Genomic DNA, 17792 nt, shown 5'->3' with positions numbered 1-17792 from the left:
AACCCATGCTGACTCTGTTTAATCACTTCATTCTTATCCAGGTATTGACATACATGTTGTTTAATAATTTGTTCAAAGATCTTTCCTGGTATAGAAGTCAGACTCACCGGCCTATAGTTGCCTGGGTCCACCTTCTTCCCCTTTTTGAAGATAGGAACAACATTTGCTCTTCTCCAGTCTTCTGGCACTTCTCCTGTTCTCCAAGAATTTTCAAAGATTATGGAGAGGGGTTCAAAAATTTCTTCTGCTATCTCCTTCAGTACTCTGGTGTGTAATTTATCTGGACCTGGAGACTTGAATTCATTTAGGTTAGCTAAGTGTTTCCTCACTATCTTTCTGTTTATAGATATCCTGGATTCTTCTATTTCCTTAATAGGACAGTGAATAACAGTTGATGTTACATTTCCTTTCTGAGAGAAAACAGATGCAAAATAGGAATTTAAAAGTTCAGCCTTCTCAACATCCTGTCTTACCATTTCATCATTTTCATCCTGTAAAAATCCTATAGCATCTTTGACTTTTCTTTTACTTTTGACATATCCCCAAAATCCTTTATTATTGCTTTTGACATCTCTTGCAAGCCTCAATTCATTTTCAGCTTTAGCTAATCTGATTTGTGCCCTGCATGTTCTGCAGACAGCATTATATTCTTCTTTAGATATGCCTCCCTCTTTCCATTTTATAAACATTTTTTTCTTCCTTTTTAGCATGTGCTTAAGTTCTGTGTTCATCCATCCTGGTTTCCTTAAATGCTTCCTATTCTTCCCTCTTTTCGGAATTGTTAACAACTGTGCTTTGAGAATTTCATTTTTCAAGATTTCCCATCCTTCCTGGACATTTTTGTCTTTAAGGATATCCAGCCATTGGATCCCTCCAATTCTCTTTCTGAATCCCTTAAAATCTGCCTTTCTGAAATCTAACCTTGACGTCTGAGTCTTCACAGGTCTTCCGCCTCTAGTTATCCAAAATTCCAAAATAGCATGGTCGCTACCTCCTAGGGTCCCAGCCACTGTTACCTCCTCAACCATTTCCTCCCTGTTTATTTACCTTTTACCCAAAATTATCTACCTCGTTTAGTATACCCAATAATTTTTACCTTTTCTATACCCAGTATTTTACTTTTGGTTTAAACATATTTAGCCGCAGAAATAAATGACAGACAACAATTGTAATCCAACAATTTAACTTTTATTGAACCATTTTTTTTTTTATAAAATGTTTGTCAATTTCAATAGAAAATTTTTTAATAAAGCTTTAAACCCAAAAACGTGTATTTTTATTGTCGACACACAATCATAAATTAGTGTAGTGTGGGGTGGAAATACTGCTGGAGGGGCTGCGGGACACTTCGACATTGGGAGTGTAGAGAGAGGACTGGGATGGTGGTGGGGAAGGAACAGTTAGAGGTGATGGGGTGGAAAAAGAAATAGAATGGGTGGACATGTGGGAGGCAGAGCAGGTGGTGTGTGGTGGAGTGGAGGGTTGAGCAGGGACTGGAGTAGCAGATGAAGTGGTTGAGAATTGGTGCGGGGCAGGAGTTTGGTACGGGCAGGAGTTTGGTACGGGCCGGTTGCTGGAAGTAGGGAGGTTGCTGGTACTGGGGAGGTTGCTGGTACTGGGGAGGTTTCTGGTACGGGGGAGGTTTCTGGTACGGGGGAGGTTTCTGGTATTGAATAGGAGGGGGAGGAGGGACATTGGCTGGAGGGGGTGCAGGTGGAGGAATTCGTGGGGTGGGAGGAGGAGGTTGGGAGGTAACCTGCAGTAGAGCAGCGTGGCACGAATGCATTACATGCATCTGCTGGCTAGGAGAGAGCGTTTTCATGCGCTCCACTACAGACCTGAAAAACGTGTGGTTTGGCGAACTTCTTGCTTCTGAATGCATGGTTTGCAGAAGTGTCTTCAACTCCAGAATGGCGGAGTTGATCTGCTGAAAGCCTGCGACAATGTGCTCTGACAAGATTTTAAGACAGTTCTGGAAAGATGCATTCAGATGCAAGAACTCGGGCGCACGGGTCTTTTCCTGACCCCTCTGCCGCTGCCGCCCAGTACCCGCAGGTGTACTAGAGGTGGCAGCGGCAGAAGGGTGGGGTAAAGGGAAAGCGATCTCCTCACCAGCGGATTCATGTAATGTAGGCGGCCACTATGCTCCAGCGCTGGTGGATGGGAGAGATGGATCGAATGTGAGGGTAGGCTGGGAAGGTGCAGATGGGCCGGGGTGGTCCAAGTGTCCCTCGGTGCCGGTCTCCTCAGGGATCGCCCCAGAAGGGTCCAACCGTGCAGGCTCCCGAGTGCTGGTCACCGTGCTGTGGAATAAAGAGAAAAAAATACAATTAATATACTGACATGGTATGGCCCTGGCTGAAAAAAAAAATTACACATGTAAACATTTTTTTTTTTACATGGGGTGTGTAATATTTACCTTCTGGTGACCATTGTTGCCCGGAGGAATGACAGGGCTCGAGCGTACTTGTACTTGCTCCTGTGTCCTCCAGATCCACTCGGGGCCCACATCTCTTTGTTGAACTCCTTCTTGAACCGATCCCTCACAGACCACCACTGCTTCACAATTTTCTCCCCTGAAACAAGAAAGCACAAAGTGGTTAGTATACAACATCAGTGTTTCCCAAACTCCAGTCCTCATGCCCCCCAAGGGTCATGTTTTCAGGATTTCCATAGTGTTGCTCAAAAGGAAATCCTGAAAACATGACCCGTGGTGACCACGAGGACTGGAGTTTGGGAAACACTGCTTTACATCCAGCAACCGGAACTGTATATACTTACGCTCTTGAATCTGGGCCCGAGCATCGAGGTCCTCCCAGCGGTCCACGAGGAACGAACAGATTTCCTCCCAGAGCCGAAGGGTCACAATAAGATTGGCATGGCGGCAGTCCCCCATATTCCACAGCGGCTCCCTTTCTCTGACCAGATCGATGAGGAGGTCCACGTCAATCCCCCCCTCTTCACCGTCAGAGTCGGGAGCACGCTGTGAAGCCTGTTAAAGAAAAAGAGAAAAAAAAAACCATTAGCCTCCACACTACTAAGAAATGTAAAAAAAAAAAGGAAAAAAAAAAACAGAAAAAACAAATTATACTTACACGATGGTGACCGCCGCGTTGCTCACGCCGATGACCCTGGGAGGCACTGCGAGGACCTCTTGGCCGAGCACCAGATTCGGAAGACTAGAAAAAAATAAATAAATTATGTGCTTGGATGTAGGCATATGTGTTGTTTGCTGTGTGATGTCTACACTAAATTGTTTTCTATGTGTTGTGTGCAGTGTGATGTTGTGTTTCTGCGATTGATGCAGAAAACTTACCAATTGCGAGCCCACTCCAGGTATCTGTCCACCCCTTCGTTCTTCTTCAGGGAGATCCTCTTCAGCTTGTGATTCCTGTTTCGAAATAAAAGCCAATGAATAGACATATATTCCAGAGATGATGGATTGTGGAAATAAAAAATTACCGTTAAACGCTGACGATGCGAGGGAGGGCTCCCAGAAGAAGAAGAAGATGTGGTGTCCTGCTGCCGGCCAGACTCCGATCCTGTTGCTGCTGCTGGTGCTGCTGCTTCTATAGGGCGGCTTCTGCTGGGGAATAAAGAGAAACAAAGGGCAAATTAATATATTGATATTCCATGGCCCTGGCTAAAAGACAAAAAATTGGTTAAATTTTTGAGGAATGGGGGATGTGATAATTACCGTCTGTCGTCTGCTGGTGGACTCTCCTCTGCCTGTTCAGCAAGGTCCCTTGACTCCATTTGGGGTGGTGCTGGTGGTGCGGTACTCTCCTGCCTTCTCCTGCGGCTGGCTCCTCTCTTGGCTGGCATATTGGCTGTGGCTGAGGGTCCCACTGTCATGGTTATATATGTTTGCTGTGGGCAGGGCTACTGAGCATGCTCAGACCAAAAAAAACGGATCCAGCCACCGGATCCGGCTTTGGCCGGATCCGGCGCTCATAGACTTTCATTGTGTTAAAAAGCTGGAAGCGCCGGATCCGGCGCTTTCAGTTTTCCCTGGAGACAAAAACCGTTACAGTTGCCATTTTTTCCAGACGCCGGATTGAGACATATTGCCGGATCCGGTAAAAACCGGACAAACCGCATGGCCATCTGGCGCGATCCGGTGCAAATACAAGTCAATGGGGGAAAAACCGGATCCGGCATTGCATTTCGCCGGATCCGGTTTTAGTAAAAATAGCCGGAACTCGCCAAACGGCGAAAAACGGATGTGTGAAATAGGCCTAATCCTGATCTCAATGCCACCATTAAATATATAGGAATAATTAGAAAAAAATTAATTTAAACATGAGAACAATCTTGTAATGCAAGGACATCTTTCTATTCACACTGCTGCAAAGACTTATTTTCTTAAAAGTCTGAGGTTCACAATAATCTCAGGTTCACCTTCAGGACCAATCACAATTTTGCATTTTTTGACATTTTCTTCCTTTGCTGGGTTATGGACATGATTTCTATGGCTTTTTTCATGACTACTAGTTTTCTTTCCTAAAAAGCTAATAAATCCAAAAGACATATAGTGTAGGGTAGAGGAAAAAAGGAGATAGGAAATAGAAATATCATTCTGGGTGTAGTTTAATAATACAAAGTCTTTTATCATATGACCCTCAAAACACGTTGCCAGAACCTGGAGGTCCCTGATGTGCCTTTATTTTAGCATTGTATATTCAGAATTTTTGAAACTCCCCATCAATTTCTATGGAAAATATACTTGCTGGTCATATGTTCAGGCATATGAGCATTATTGAAACACTTCAGGTTTTCAAAAACGCCAAATTTTAAAAGAAGTGGCGTGTCCGTTCAAGTGTTTTTCCCTACGAAGATGCTCAATGCTTTCAATACAAGCCAATGGGAAGAATAAAAAATGTATGTAAGATGCTTGGGCTTCTTTTTGAGTGTTTTGTCAGTATTTTCACTTAAAACAAACTATAGCGGTTTATTTGTTGTTTGAAGGGAATCTGTCACCAGGTTGTTGCCCATGTAATCTGAGAGCAGCATAATGTAGAGGCAGAGTCTCTGATTCCAGCGATGTATCAGTTACTGGTCTGCATGTTGTCATTTTGATACAATCACAGTTTTCTTTTCTGCAGCAATCTAGCAGTGCTCTGAATGCTGAGTTCTGTGTAACTCCACCCACACCACTGATTGGCTTTCTGTGCACACTGTACATTTACTGGTAGGCCTACACAGAGTAGGAGGACTATCTGGCACAAGACACCTAGTCCTGTAGGGATAATCTCCTGCTGATAATAAACTGATTTTACTGAAACAACTCCACACAGCCTAGTAAATGACATCGCTGGGATCACAGACACAGGTACAGTAAGGCTGGTTTCACATTAGCGTTTTTGTGCGCAGCGCATCGTGCGCATCCATGCGCATGCATCATGCGTACCTATGTTTAACATGGCGTATGCATGGTCTTGCGTTTGCATGCATTCGTCTGCGTTTTCGTGCACATGCGATTTTTCCAGGTCTGCGTCTAGACGCGCCAGACGCAACCGGTTGCATTTTTGGGTCCACCCAAAGGTGTTAAAAAAAAACGCTTGTGCACGGAATGTGTCAAAACAACGCATTACAGCCTAGGGGAACGCAGGCGTGCGCATGCGTTTTAAGAGTAAACATGTCTAGACACTGGTTTAAACCACCCCCTGCACAAAGAAATATTGTTTGAAATGTGAGTAAAAAAAACCTAATGTCTGACTGTACTTTTTTCTCCATTTATATTATGTGCTAATGTCTCTTTTTTTATTGCAGCATGTCTTCTTCATCAGCAGCAAAATCTGAAGAATTCAGCTGTAACAGGGTCTATATAAAGAATTCCCATGACACATGCCCAATGATGTCCCATTGGTGGAGTCTGTTTCAAGGATTTTTGTCCTGTGAAATGTGACACCTAGAAAACGCATGTGCATAAAAACGCAAACGCATGCGTTTCTACTTGCGCACGATGCGCTGCGCACAAGGACGCAAATGTGAAACTAGCCTTACTGATGGGTTTCACATCAGTTGGGATCCTTAATCATTATTTGGCAGCCATCATCAACATCTAACAGCTGTGGGGTGGACCTCCGCTCCTCTCACAGCTGTTAGAGGCAGATGATAGCTGAATTATTCAGCCATTATCAGCTGGGAAAGATGTAGGCTTGGCTTGCGACCCTGCATCAAAGAAAGGGATCCAATAAATGACGCAACTGTACGTTATATGGGTCGCCCTCCCAGAGCTGTGGGGTACTCGATACCGGGCCCGATGAGCTTCAATGGGAGATGTCACGGCAGCTGGGACCTGGCCCGTGGCCCTGGGCGCCCATTGTAAAAGGAGTTGTTGCAGTGTGCTTATGGTGATGAAAGTTTATAAGTGATTCGTGACACCACCTGTGGTGTTCGGCAATGAAGATGTAAGCCGACGCTGCAGATAGATCCTCTGGGACAGATGGTGTGGTGCAGCAGTGATGTTATAGCCCTCCACAGGCAGGGCTGTAGTCCCAGGGCAGAGTTGGTGAAGTGACACTTAGATGGTGTAGTGTCGGGCGCAATGGATGTAGCAGTGCTGGGCGGGTTGGCGCAGGAATAAGTGGAGGACACCAGGGCATGTAGTTCCAAAGCTTTACTCGCAGTCTGTTGCAGGTACAGGTGCCCGCATCCGTGCCGTGTCCTCCGGGTCCGGAGCTCAGCCATCTTCCAGGCAAGATGAAGTACTCCTTTCCAACACTCCTCCAACATATGTGCCTTTTCTGAACGTCTCCTCTTAAAGCGCCTTTGAATGAAGTACTCCCAGTACTGAGTTACACTGGAGTTCCTCCTGTCAGATGTTCCTATGAACTCTACTTGTACGGCAGACAGCTGTAGCCTGCTTCGGGGACTCCTTGCTACTAAGTCCTGGCTCACTATTATGTTGCTTTTGTGCCCCCAAGTCTTGTGTGGGAATAAAGTGGTCACTACTTCTATTCCTCCGGTGTCTGCTGCAGGACCATTAGCATCCGTACAACCTCGGGGACCGGACCCCGGCCTTGCGCTGTGAACTTGGGAAGGGTTCTCTCTTCCAACCCTGTTCCTTAGATCTCCTATTCTCCTTACGTTCCGTGCTAATCCTTCTTTCTTCTGGAGAATCAAGCTTCCTTTCTTTGTCTCGTTCCTGTGCCAGCAGACCCAGATCACTGTGGCCTGCTGCAGCACTTCTTTCTCCCATCCCTCTCCCGGGGATCTTTTCTGTCTCACTCTCTGTCCTTCTACATCCTCACTCTCTGACTGAATGAATGACTGACTGACTTGAACTCAACTCTTCCCGCTCTTTCACGTAAACTAAACTCCACCCACCTCCCAGCACGTTTCGTGTTCTAAGCAGGGAGCTACCAAGGGATGCTATGCTACACTCCAAGCAGGGAGCCGCCGAAGGTGCTTTGCTACACTACTTTGTGGTGTGGGGTGTAGGTGTTGGAGTGTGGTCAGGCGCCTCCACCTTACCTGGATAGTGGGGTACCACACCTCAGGAGGAGGTGCAGTACCTCTGTGGCGACTGAACCATCCACCTGAAAAAGACATCATTTTTTACTTATCCTTCAGTTTGATTTGGATCTAGTTACCCTCCTACCACTCTGGGACCAATAAAGGGAGCAGAGTGCTTTGTATGTGAAAGCAGAGAAGACAGAAGTGTTGAAAACCATATTGGTCTTTTCTCCAGGGTCATGCTGGTCGCTTACTCCCAGGCACCCAACATTTTGTTGCACATTTGTTCAGGCAGCCAACTGAAACCAACACCATAAATACACATTGGCTCATTTTACCAATTTGACTTGGGCTCAGTTCACATTATGATTTCAGTCAAACAGAAACCATGACAGTGCCAGATCCGTCGCATTACTGGTGCCCAATGGACCAATATTAACTTACAGTGGGGTGTGTTTTGTTCCATTGATGTTATTTTGATTCATTACTTTTTTTCCGTCAGGCTCCATATGATGGAGCCTTCGACATATATCATCAAAAGAGACAAATACATTGACAGATGAATACGTTAACGTTTCAGCTTGAAGAAACATTACTTACCTGTTCCCATTGCTGGAAGACATATAGTCGTCAGTTTGTTTTGATCACAGGCTTTAAGAGCTTTCATCACCGAGGGCACAATATTATGTGATTGTACTTCAATTAGATTAATTATTTTGCGGCACTTCATATTTCCAGCTGAGGTCACAACGTAGCCTTCATTGGGGAGTTTAGCTGAAAAAAAAACAATTATTTCACAATTGTAAAGCCAAATAACAAAAATGATAAACCATGCATGATTTTGTTTTTTATAGGGATGTATTGTCGCTAAGCAAAATTCTGGTAGTGTCAGCGGCCCGGCAGATTATTTTATATAAGTGATTGTCCACTGACAAATGAACCTTGGAAAAGAGGAATCAGACATGTTGAATGTTCATGATGGAATATCACAGAATAGTTTTTATTTTACAGCTGATAATTTAGTGTCAATCATCTCAGAATAGCATACTTTACATCAAAAGAAAATGTAAAGGACATATCTGTACATCGGGCCCACCTGAGGAATTGACTCGGAGGACTCACCTTCTACCTATACAGAAGCATTGCACTCTCAGAAGCCGATATTTCCTGAAGTGCTGACAAACGTCTCTGCTGCTCAAATATTGATAAATCTCAATTCCTAATTGAGAACCTCATGTCATCAAGTGATGAGCCGAACGTGGTCAGCTCTCAGTCTGTCTCCACCACAGACACCAACAATTTAAAAATGTTCAATTAGTAATTAAAAATCCTGATATATCTGTTACACACCTGTCCTGGATCTGGGCTTTGCTCTCCTCATCCCGGTCCACTGCACTCGGTTGTGCTCCACACTGGGCTTTGCAGGCGACCTGGCATACTCCCATATAAGCCTCACCAAGACACACCCCGTGTCTTCTTGACATTAAGACTTCTGGTGTTCCTGAGTCCTGTCTGCAGCTTCTAGTACCTCTGTTACCTGTCTGCGGTCTCCAGGATGTCACCTGTCTGCCTGCGACTTCCAGTACCTCTGATATCCATTACCCTTGTGCCTCACCTGCCTTCTGCACCAATACCCATGGCCTGTATATCAAGCCAGACCTTGAGGTTGGCGCATCTACCCCACAAGGTGAGCCTAACACTATCTCTTGATATATACCATACTAAGTTAGCACCACTGTCAGTTTGAACTGTCATTGGCATCAGATCTGCAGTGAAAGTGGCAAAACAATAGACCGAGGTATAAATCTTTTTTTTTTTTCACACAACACTAAAAGGAAGTAATATAGAAGGCAAGCTGACATACCTAGACGTTCACATTCTTCTTTTATGTTAGGACCTGCTGCATCAAAGATGGCTTTAGCTACACCTAAAATAATATATAAAGAATAAAAATAATTGATATACGGACATCATATTTCTTACAGCATTCTGAAAGAATGGCAATTTGTTGTCACCTATTAAACAGCTAATAAAATGTATCACCAGGTTACAAAGTGCATTATAAAATAGATCTTAAATTTGCTTAGACTGGTGTACCCTTCCAAGAAGCTCCTGGTCAGAATGGCACAGTCCATTGTGAAGGTTTAACCTCAATCTATGCCCTCTGTTTGATTGACAGCTCCTCAGTGTGCCTCCTACCCGCTGCTGTTCAGATTTCACAATACTCACTACAAGCTGCAGCTGTCAGTCAGGTTCATTAGTGCTCACCTTATAGTTGAACTCATAAAATATTCATTTCAAGATCAGGACTATACATCGTATTCCGACATAGATTTTTAAAATAAGTACAACAGTCTATTATTCAGGTCCAAGATGATAATGTATGCAGTTTGTTTTGTGATACATGACAAAAAACTTAATATGACCACGTTTTTTTTTTATTTTGCAAAAATGGCTTCCATATCGCAGTGCATAAAAAAAACCAGTTGCCACATTTTGGCTTCTGCTTTTTTCTGATTTGTTCATACATGATAATTGTACTTTGGCAGTAAAAATGTTTTAATACAAAGGAGCTGTGTCCCATCCCTATTATTTTTCCACTTGAAACCAATAGAAAGGTGTCAACCTTTTGCTCATGCCAAACCTAAACTGCAATTACTGTACTCTACTTATTTTCCAGGTGCCACATGTGGCAAGTAGCCACAGTACATAAGGCAAGTGGTAAAAGTGGCAAGTTGTTCACTATTATAAGGTGTTTAACCTAATAAAAAAGAACCAGGTTAATTTTTAGTATCAGATCTACTTGTGTGGATAGCTTGGTTCTATTACTTATCTTTGTATTAATCCAGGTTCTATAGTGTAAGTGTTATACTCCTAAAGGTAACATGAGAGCAGATACTTTCTGTCTGATTCCCCAGCAGCATGTATCAGACTCTGGCTGCATAATTTCATCCAGGTATGTTGGACTCAAACACTGCATACTTTAAAAGCTGCTGAGGACCAAGCCGAACGGAAGAACACTGTACTCGGACAGGCAGGTCCCCGGCAGCTTCTCTCTTCACTGCAACATTTGATTCATGTTGTCACTTCTTTCACGCTACAACCTAACTAAAAGGGATGTGCATAGCTATGGCTCAAATTTTCTGAGGCCAAAAACAGTGCCCAACGTACCCCAGGAAAACATTAATAAGATCTCTATAACTCCATACGATGTGGAAAGCTTTATAACCATGTGGTCAGTGTTTAGATGTAATATCCAATTACGGTAAATTTGTAGTGCAAAACTTGATAAGTCTTTTATTATTTTCCCCTATTAATGTTATACATAAATACAGTAGATCTTTTTTTTTGTTTGTTAAAGCTCCTTACCAGAACTGCGGCTAAGCTTTGCATTTGTTAAATTTACTATAGCGTCTGTACTTTCTCCGGTGATGTCCCCCTTTTTCAACTTCACAGAGGCTTCACACACCACTATATCGCTCATGATGGCGTTTTTTTCCGAGATTTCAATTCCTAGTTACTGTGTTAAAACAATACAAGAAAGAGCATCAACAACAAATAACATTAGCATGAACAGAAAAAAAAGTTAGTGAAATATATAAAGAAAAATGTAATTTCCTACGACTTGGCAACCATATAGCATTAGAAACACAACCTCAGATTATGACCAAGGAAAGAGACAATATGTTGGCAAAAATAATTTTTTAAGTAAAACACCTTTATTAGGAACATATAAAAAATAGTGATTCTCCAAGCAATGGAACACGATAGCTCAATGCGATACCCCCATGGAAGAAGCGGGATAGCGAAACGGCGCTGTCGGGTGGGAGCACATCTCCAGAGGCTTTATGCACACGTCACTTTGTAAGTAATGCAGACAATTTTGTTTGCTTTCTTTGCACAGCTAATTTAAGAATGCAATGACCATTAGCAACAAAACAACCCCCTGGCGCACTTCCCTCACCCCACCCATAACAACAAAACCAAACTCGAAAACCAAAATTGATGGGTGAAGGTCGGTTACAGCTTTATTAGATTTTATTGGAACATACATTTAAATGCCTAATGCCCTGCTGCTTGTTCACAGGCAAGTCAGCCACCGAGCCATAACCTTTCACCGCTGTGACTTGAATTCTATGAGAAGACAAACAGATATTGATATTAGAGAACAATCATCACATAAAACAGAAAAAAAAAACCAAGGGTGGGACAAGTGCCTCCAGGTCCCAGAAATCCAGGGGAAGAGGGGGAGCTGGCTGTGCTTCCACATTTTATATCCACAGGAAGGGGCTGTGCTAACCCCTTCCTGCTCCTATTGGCTTTTAGCACACTGAAAGATTTAACCCCCAACCTGCCGAATCTCCGGGGTATCAGGCAAAGTGCGCTACAGCCACCAGGGGAAAAAGGGGGGAGGGAGAGGGGGCCCCACAGTCAGAGGCACTTTCTTTAACTAGTGCAGTGCCTTCCAGACTGCAGTGACCATTAGCAACAAAACAACCCCCTGGCGCACTTCCCTCACCCCACCCATAACAACAAAACCAAAATCAAAAAACAAAATTGATGGGTGAAGGTCGGTCACAGCTTTATTAGATTTATTTGGAACATACATTTAAATGGCATGTAACTTTATTAAAACACGCTCACCGCCTAATGCCCTGCTGCTTATTCACAGGCAAGTCAGCCAGCGAGCTGTAACCTTGTGCCTTTTCCTCCTTTCACCGCTACGGAGGATCTTGTTTCTCAAACAGGACTCCGACCCCCACCCATCAACAATAACGCCTGCTCAACCCCATCTTGGAGGCCAGATTAATAGATATCTAGACCAATATCGCTCAAATGGACCCCATCTGGCCTTAACAGAGCCACATTGTCACCCTCCAACTGTCTGTGCCTGATGACCACAACGCACTTCTCACGCACAAACTTAGAAATACGGGTGTTAATTGTCCTCCTGGTCCGTTCGACGGCCATTCCATCTCTGGCTCCTTGCCAAACTACCCTCGGAACGATTTCGGACCATACCAACACAAGCTCCGAAAAAAGCTAGGAAAATGCTCAATATCAGCCAGAATCATGGTCAGGAGCTCCGCCACCTTGTATGAACACAGGTCATTTCTTCCTGCATGAAGAACCAGTATTACTGGCCCTCTGGATCCTCTTGCGATGTTCACTACTTCCTGTAGGACTTGTGGCCATTGCAATCCCCCGATGCCCCGCCACAGCACATTCACGTCACGGAAACCCAAGAGTTTACCACCTGGGCAGCATTCAGCCCGTTGCACTGCCCAAAACTCATGCGAATGTCCAAGCAACCAGACCGTTGGTCTAACGGCATCTGTGAGTAAAATAAAGTGTTAGTACAACAAATCAGGCCGGATGTATCGAGCGAAACACGCTGAACGCCATCTCCCAATCCTCTGTACTTCGACATCAGACAAACCAGCCTTGGCAACCTCAGTGGCAGCCCCAATACGAAAAGAATGTGTACCATAATCTCCAGGCGTGACGCCCGTTACCGCTAAGCATTTATTAAATACAGCCTGAAACTGGTACCTAATTAAGGGTAAGCCGTCCTCATGTACCAAGAAAAAACTACCCCCCTTTCTAAGGGCCGAATAAGCTTTAAGTAAAGCAACAGGGCACGTCGGGGGGGTTGAAACGCGCAGCAAGACCCAAGTACCCCAGCCCAATGGATCTGTTTTCGACTTACGAATCCAAACGCAAACCGCCGCTTCCAAGAACACCACATCCCCAAATAGTAAACCACCCCCTTCACTAGACTTCGAACGCGGGACCAATTCACTGCTCCTTAATGCCCCGAAAAATGCCAAGCCAAAAGCTGCGGAAATGAGGGCCGCTTCAAAAGAAGAACTACTGTACACACAGATTCCGAAATGGCTATGATACGGCCAAGTAAAGCTAGTGAAATGGGTCGCCTGCACTCATTGCTGGGCTGAATCCTCCTCCAACCCTTCATGGCCTGTCTAATGATAAATGGTTTGGTAACATCAGCCCATCCCAACAACTGAAACTGAAAAGCCAGACCCGACAAACGCTGCTGCAGCCAATGTACCCGACAAACCCTTCTTATTAAGCTGACATATGTATTCCGTCGTGACTTGTAATCTAGCATTATCACAAACCTGAACCGGGCTGCCATCAAGCAGGAGGCATCAATCATCCCAAGCCTTACCGTATGCTTGCCAAGTTGACGAGGACACCGAAGAACGGACAAGGGGCATCAGCTGCTCACGACCAAATCCCACAGAAGCAGAGGGCAGAGGGAACCCGCTGGGAGAGCGTTGGGAAAAGTAATTCGGAAAACCTGCCAATCAAAATGAATGAATGAGTTATATCTTGCGTAATCAATGTTCTGAACTAATTGAGTGCGAAGCCAAATATTGAACTTCAGACACAACAGTGTTAATCTCCGCAGAAGGCTCAACACCTGCAAAGACTTGGACGACAAATGATTGATACACCGTGCCATACTCAATGTATCGGTCTGCAGATTAATTTCATGGTTGCACAAAAACTCACCCCAGAGATCAAACAAGACTACAATAGGGAAATTCTCACACAAAGTTCTGTCATGACACAAACCTGTCCTACACCACGACTCAGGCCAAGAATCCCGGCACCAACGATTTCCAAAAACTGCAACAAAAGCAGTAGCCTCATTACCCGTCGTAAACAATTCCAAATCCTGGGTCGTCCGATGAGGTAACATGAAGCAAGTGTGCCCATTAAATGATTGTACAAAGGACAACCATACCTCCAGATCCGCCTTCATGACCTTTGTAATCCAGAGCCTGTGGTGTGGGCTAGACATGCCTTTTGTAGCTAGCGACAACCGCCGTGAAAAAACCCTGCCAACTGGCATGATGCTAGCAAAAACCAACAAGCCCAGCAAAGATTGCATCTGTACCAGGGTAACCTTCCGGACTGCCATGAAACCCTCAATCAACGAAATCATCTTTTGAACCTTGTCATTGGGCAATTGATAGACCATAGCCAACGTATCTATTTCAATACCCAAGAATGACAAAACCTGAACCGGACCAATAGTCTTCTCAGCCGACAAAGGCACACCAAAATTCTGCTCAAGTGACCTGAACATTTCAAGCAATCGAAAACATAAGTCCGAATCCTTAGGACCAACAAACAGAAAATCATCCAAGTAGTGAGTAATGGACCTGCTTCCAGATTCATATCACACCACCCACTCCAAGAAAGAACTAAAAAGTTCAAAATAATAACAGGAGATGGAACATCCCATTGGGAGGCACATGTCATAGTAGTACTCCCCTTCGACCTGACAACCCAACAGATGAAAGCAATCAGGATGCACTGGTAACAAACGGAAGGCCGAATCAAAGTCTGATTTTGCCAACCAGGACCCTTTGACCGCCTCTCTGACCAACGCAATCGCCCTATCAAAAGATGCATAGGACACAGACGCATCTTTCGATGAAATCCCATCATTTACAGAAAAACCCTTTGGATGCGATAAATGGTGAATCAACCGAAAGGATCCCGGATCTTTTTTTTTGGCACAACACGCAGGGGAGACTCTCTGAAATTTTTGAACGGCGGAGAGGAAAAGGGGCCGGCCATTCTGCCATGTGCAACCTCCTTCCTAATCTTAGAAAGGAGGACATCTGGGTGCTCGCGTGCAGATTTCAAATTTGCCGGAAAGCTAGGTGAACTTTGCAACGGTATAAAAAAAACAATAAGAAAAACCAAAACGCAATTGACCTGCAGCCTCCTTATTGGGGTACAGGTTGAGCCACGGTCCCATCTCAACCATGCTCACCGGTGTCCTTCCATTCAGATTGCTGCGGCTTGCCTGGCAGCTTTCCAACGGGACGGGGACAGCGGGCCGCTGGGTGAGATCCCCCACACGCCAAGCATTCATGTTTGAATTTGCAGAGGCCGTAAAATCGACAGTGTCCCTCGTTAAACAGCCAACAGGCACCGGGTCTTCGCATGACCACTGAATTCGGGCCTGTTGAGCTTTGCCCAGTTGTCGCTGCTGGAAAGGGGTAATGCTTTTGTGTCATAATGAGAAGCAACCAGACCTCCGTCGCTTTAACCACCCACCCTATTTCCAGGTGTAGAGCCAAACACCTTCGGAATTCCTCATCATACCGCCACGAGGCGGACCCACCATGTCCCTTGTATGATTTGTAAATCATGTCCTGGTATATAAACAACTCTGAGCACCGCTCCGGGTGCCTCTGCCCCATAATGCAACCCAACACGGCGGAAGCCTGCAACCAATTATTCATGGTTTTTGCCACTTTTTGCCGTACCCAATCCAAAAACCTCTCGACAGGTCTCCGCTCCCTGTCAACTGTATGTTGATCCACCGAAATCAATACCCAAATATCAATGTAATCATTTTTCCAGATTTTATTGTTTGTATCGTCATCTATATGCGATCCCAGCGCACTAACCCCGCAAAATATGGCATCCTTATGCACCCCCGCTAGCGAGGAATCAACCCTAAGGCTGGGGTCACACTGGAGAGGAATACGGGAGAGTGAGAGGTGCAAAAAGCACGCATTAGACACGGACCAATGATTCTCTATGGGGTTCCTCGCACCAGCCGTATATTTCTCATCCGTATTCTACGCTCCGTGCCACTCGCAGCATGCTGCGATTGTCAGCGTACTACGCCCGTAATACGCCAATGCAAGTCTATGGGTGCGCAAAAAATACGGATTACACACGGAACACACGTGTGACTTGCGAGAAATACGCACCAGGTGTCTTTTAGCAAAGCCGGCAATTCAGTGCGCTATACAGTAAACTCACACTGACAGGTTTAATAAAGAAATGAAAGAATAGATATAGACACATAGAATACATATATATACACTCACTGGCCACTTTATTAGGTACACCATGCTAGTAAGGGGTTGGACCCCCTTTTGCCTTCAGAACTGCCTCAATTCTTCGTGGCAGAGATTCAACAAGGTGCTGGAAGCATTCCTCAGAGATTTTGGACCATATTGACATGATGGCACCACACAGTTGGCGCAGATTTGTCGGCTGCACATCCCTGATGCGAATCTCCCGTTCCACCACATCCCAAAGATGCTCTATTGGATTGAGATCTGGTGACTGAGGAGGCCATTTGAGTACAGTAAACTCATTGTCATGTTCAAGAAACCAATCTGAGATGATTCGAGCTTTATGACATGGCGCATTATCCTGCTGAAAGTAGCCATCAGATGTTGGGTACATTGTGGTCATAAAGGGATGGACATGGTCAGCAACAATACTCAGGTAGGCTGTGGCGTTGCAACGATGCTCAATTGGTACCAAGGGGCCCAAAGAGTGCCCAGAAAAAATTCCCCACACCATGACACCACCACCACCAGCCTGAACCGTTGATACAAGGCAGGATGGATCCATGCTTTCATGTTGTTTACGCCAAATTCTGACCCTACCATCCGAATGTCGCAGCAGAAATCGAGACTCATCAGACCAGGCAACGTTTTTCCAATCTTCTACTGTCCAATTTCGATGAGCTTGTGCAAATTTTAGCCTCAGTTTCCTGTTCTTAGCTGAGAGGAGTGGTACCCAGTGTGGTCTTGTGCTGCTGTAGCCCATCTGCCTCAAAGTTCGACGCACTGTGCGTTCAGAGATGCTCTTCTGCCTACCTTGGTTGTAACGGGTGGCAATTTGAGTCACTGTTGCCTTTCTATCAGCTCGAACCAGTCTGCCCATTCTCCTCTGACCTCTGGCATCAACATGGCATTTCCGGCCACAGAACTGCCGCTCACTGGATTTTTTTTCTTTTTCGGACCATTCTCTGTAAACCCTAGAGATGGTTGTGCGTGAAAATCCCAGTAGATCAGCAGTTTCTGAAATTCTCAGACCAGCCCTTCTGGCACCAACAATCATGCCACGTTCAAAGGCACTCAAATCACCTTTCTTCCCCATACTGATGCTCGGTTTGAACTGCAGGAGATTGTCTTGACCATGTCTACATGCCTAAATGCACTGAGTTGCCGCCATGTGATTGGCTGATTAGAAATTAAGTCTTAACACACAGTTGGACAGGTGTACCTAATAAAGTGGCCAGTGAGTGTATATAGTATATATATATATGCATTCTATGTGTCTATATCTATTCTTTCATTTCTTTATTAAAACTGTCATAGGGCTCCATTATATGTCCATTTTGCAAGCCTGCGAGAAAATCTCGCCATACGGATGCCATACGGATTACATACGGATGCTGACATGCGCAAAATACGCGACCACACCTTGATTACGGATGACATACGGAGCACTGTTTAGGGGTCTGTCATCTGTAT

The 17792-nt window shown here is 44.9% G+C and overlaps 1 protein-coding gene across 2 annotated transcripts in view; it reads right to left on the bottom strand.

Moving 5' to 3' along the window:
* Nucleotides 1-17792, bottom strand: part of LOC141049313 (protein mono-ADP-ribosyltransferase PARP15-like) — an 86358-nt gene that overhangs the window by 67183 nt on the left and 1383 nt on the right. Inside the window, exons 1-4 of one of the 2 annotated variants that reach the window (XM_073545605.1) lie at nt 13655-13782; nt 10831-10981; nt 9326-9388; nt 8062-8235 (exon numbers count right to left, since the gene is read on the bottom strand). In XM_073545605.1, coding sequence (XP_073401706.1) covers nt 8062-8235; nt 9326-9388; nt 10831-10945 — 352 coding nt within the window. In that variant the 5' untranslated portion in view covers nt 10946-10981; nt 13655-13782. Of the gene's footprint in view, nt 1-8061; nt 8236-9325; nt 9389-10830; nt 10982-13654; nt 13783-17792 lie in introns of those variants that run through there. The other variant, XM_073545604.1, reaches the window with a different exon arrangement.

This window comes from Dendrobates tinctorius, unplaced genomic scaffold (assembly GCF_039654945.1).
Source record: "Dendrobates tinctorius isolate UK_male_01 unplaced genomic scaffold, ASM3965494v1 ptg000143l, whole genome shotgun sequence".
NCBI lineage: Eukaryota > Metazoa > Chordata > Amphibia > Anura > Dendrobatidae > Dendrobates > Dendrobates tinctorius.
The sequence above is the reverse complement of the archived record's forward strand: the minus strand, read 5'-3'. Positions and strand labels throughout refer to the sequence as shown.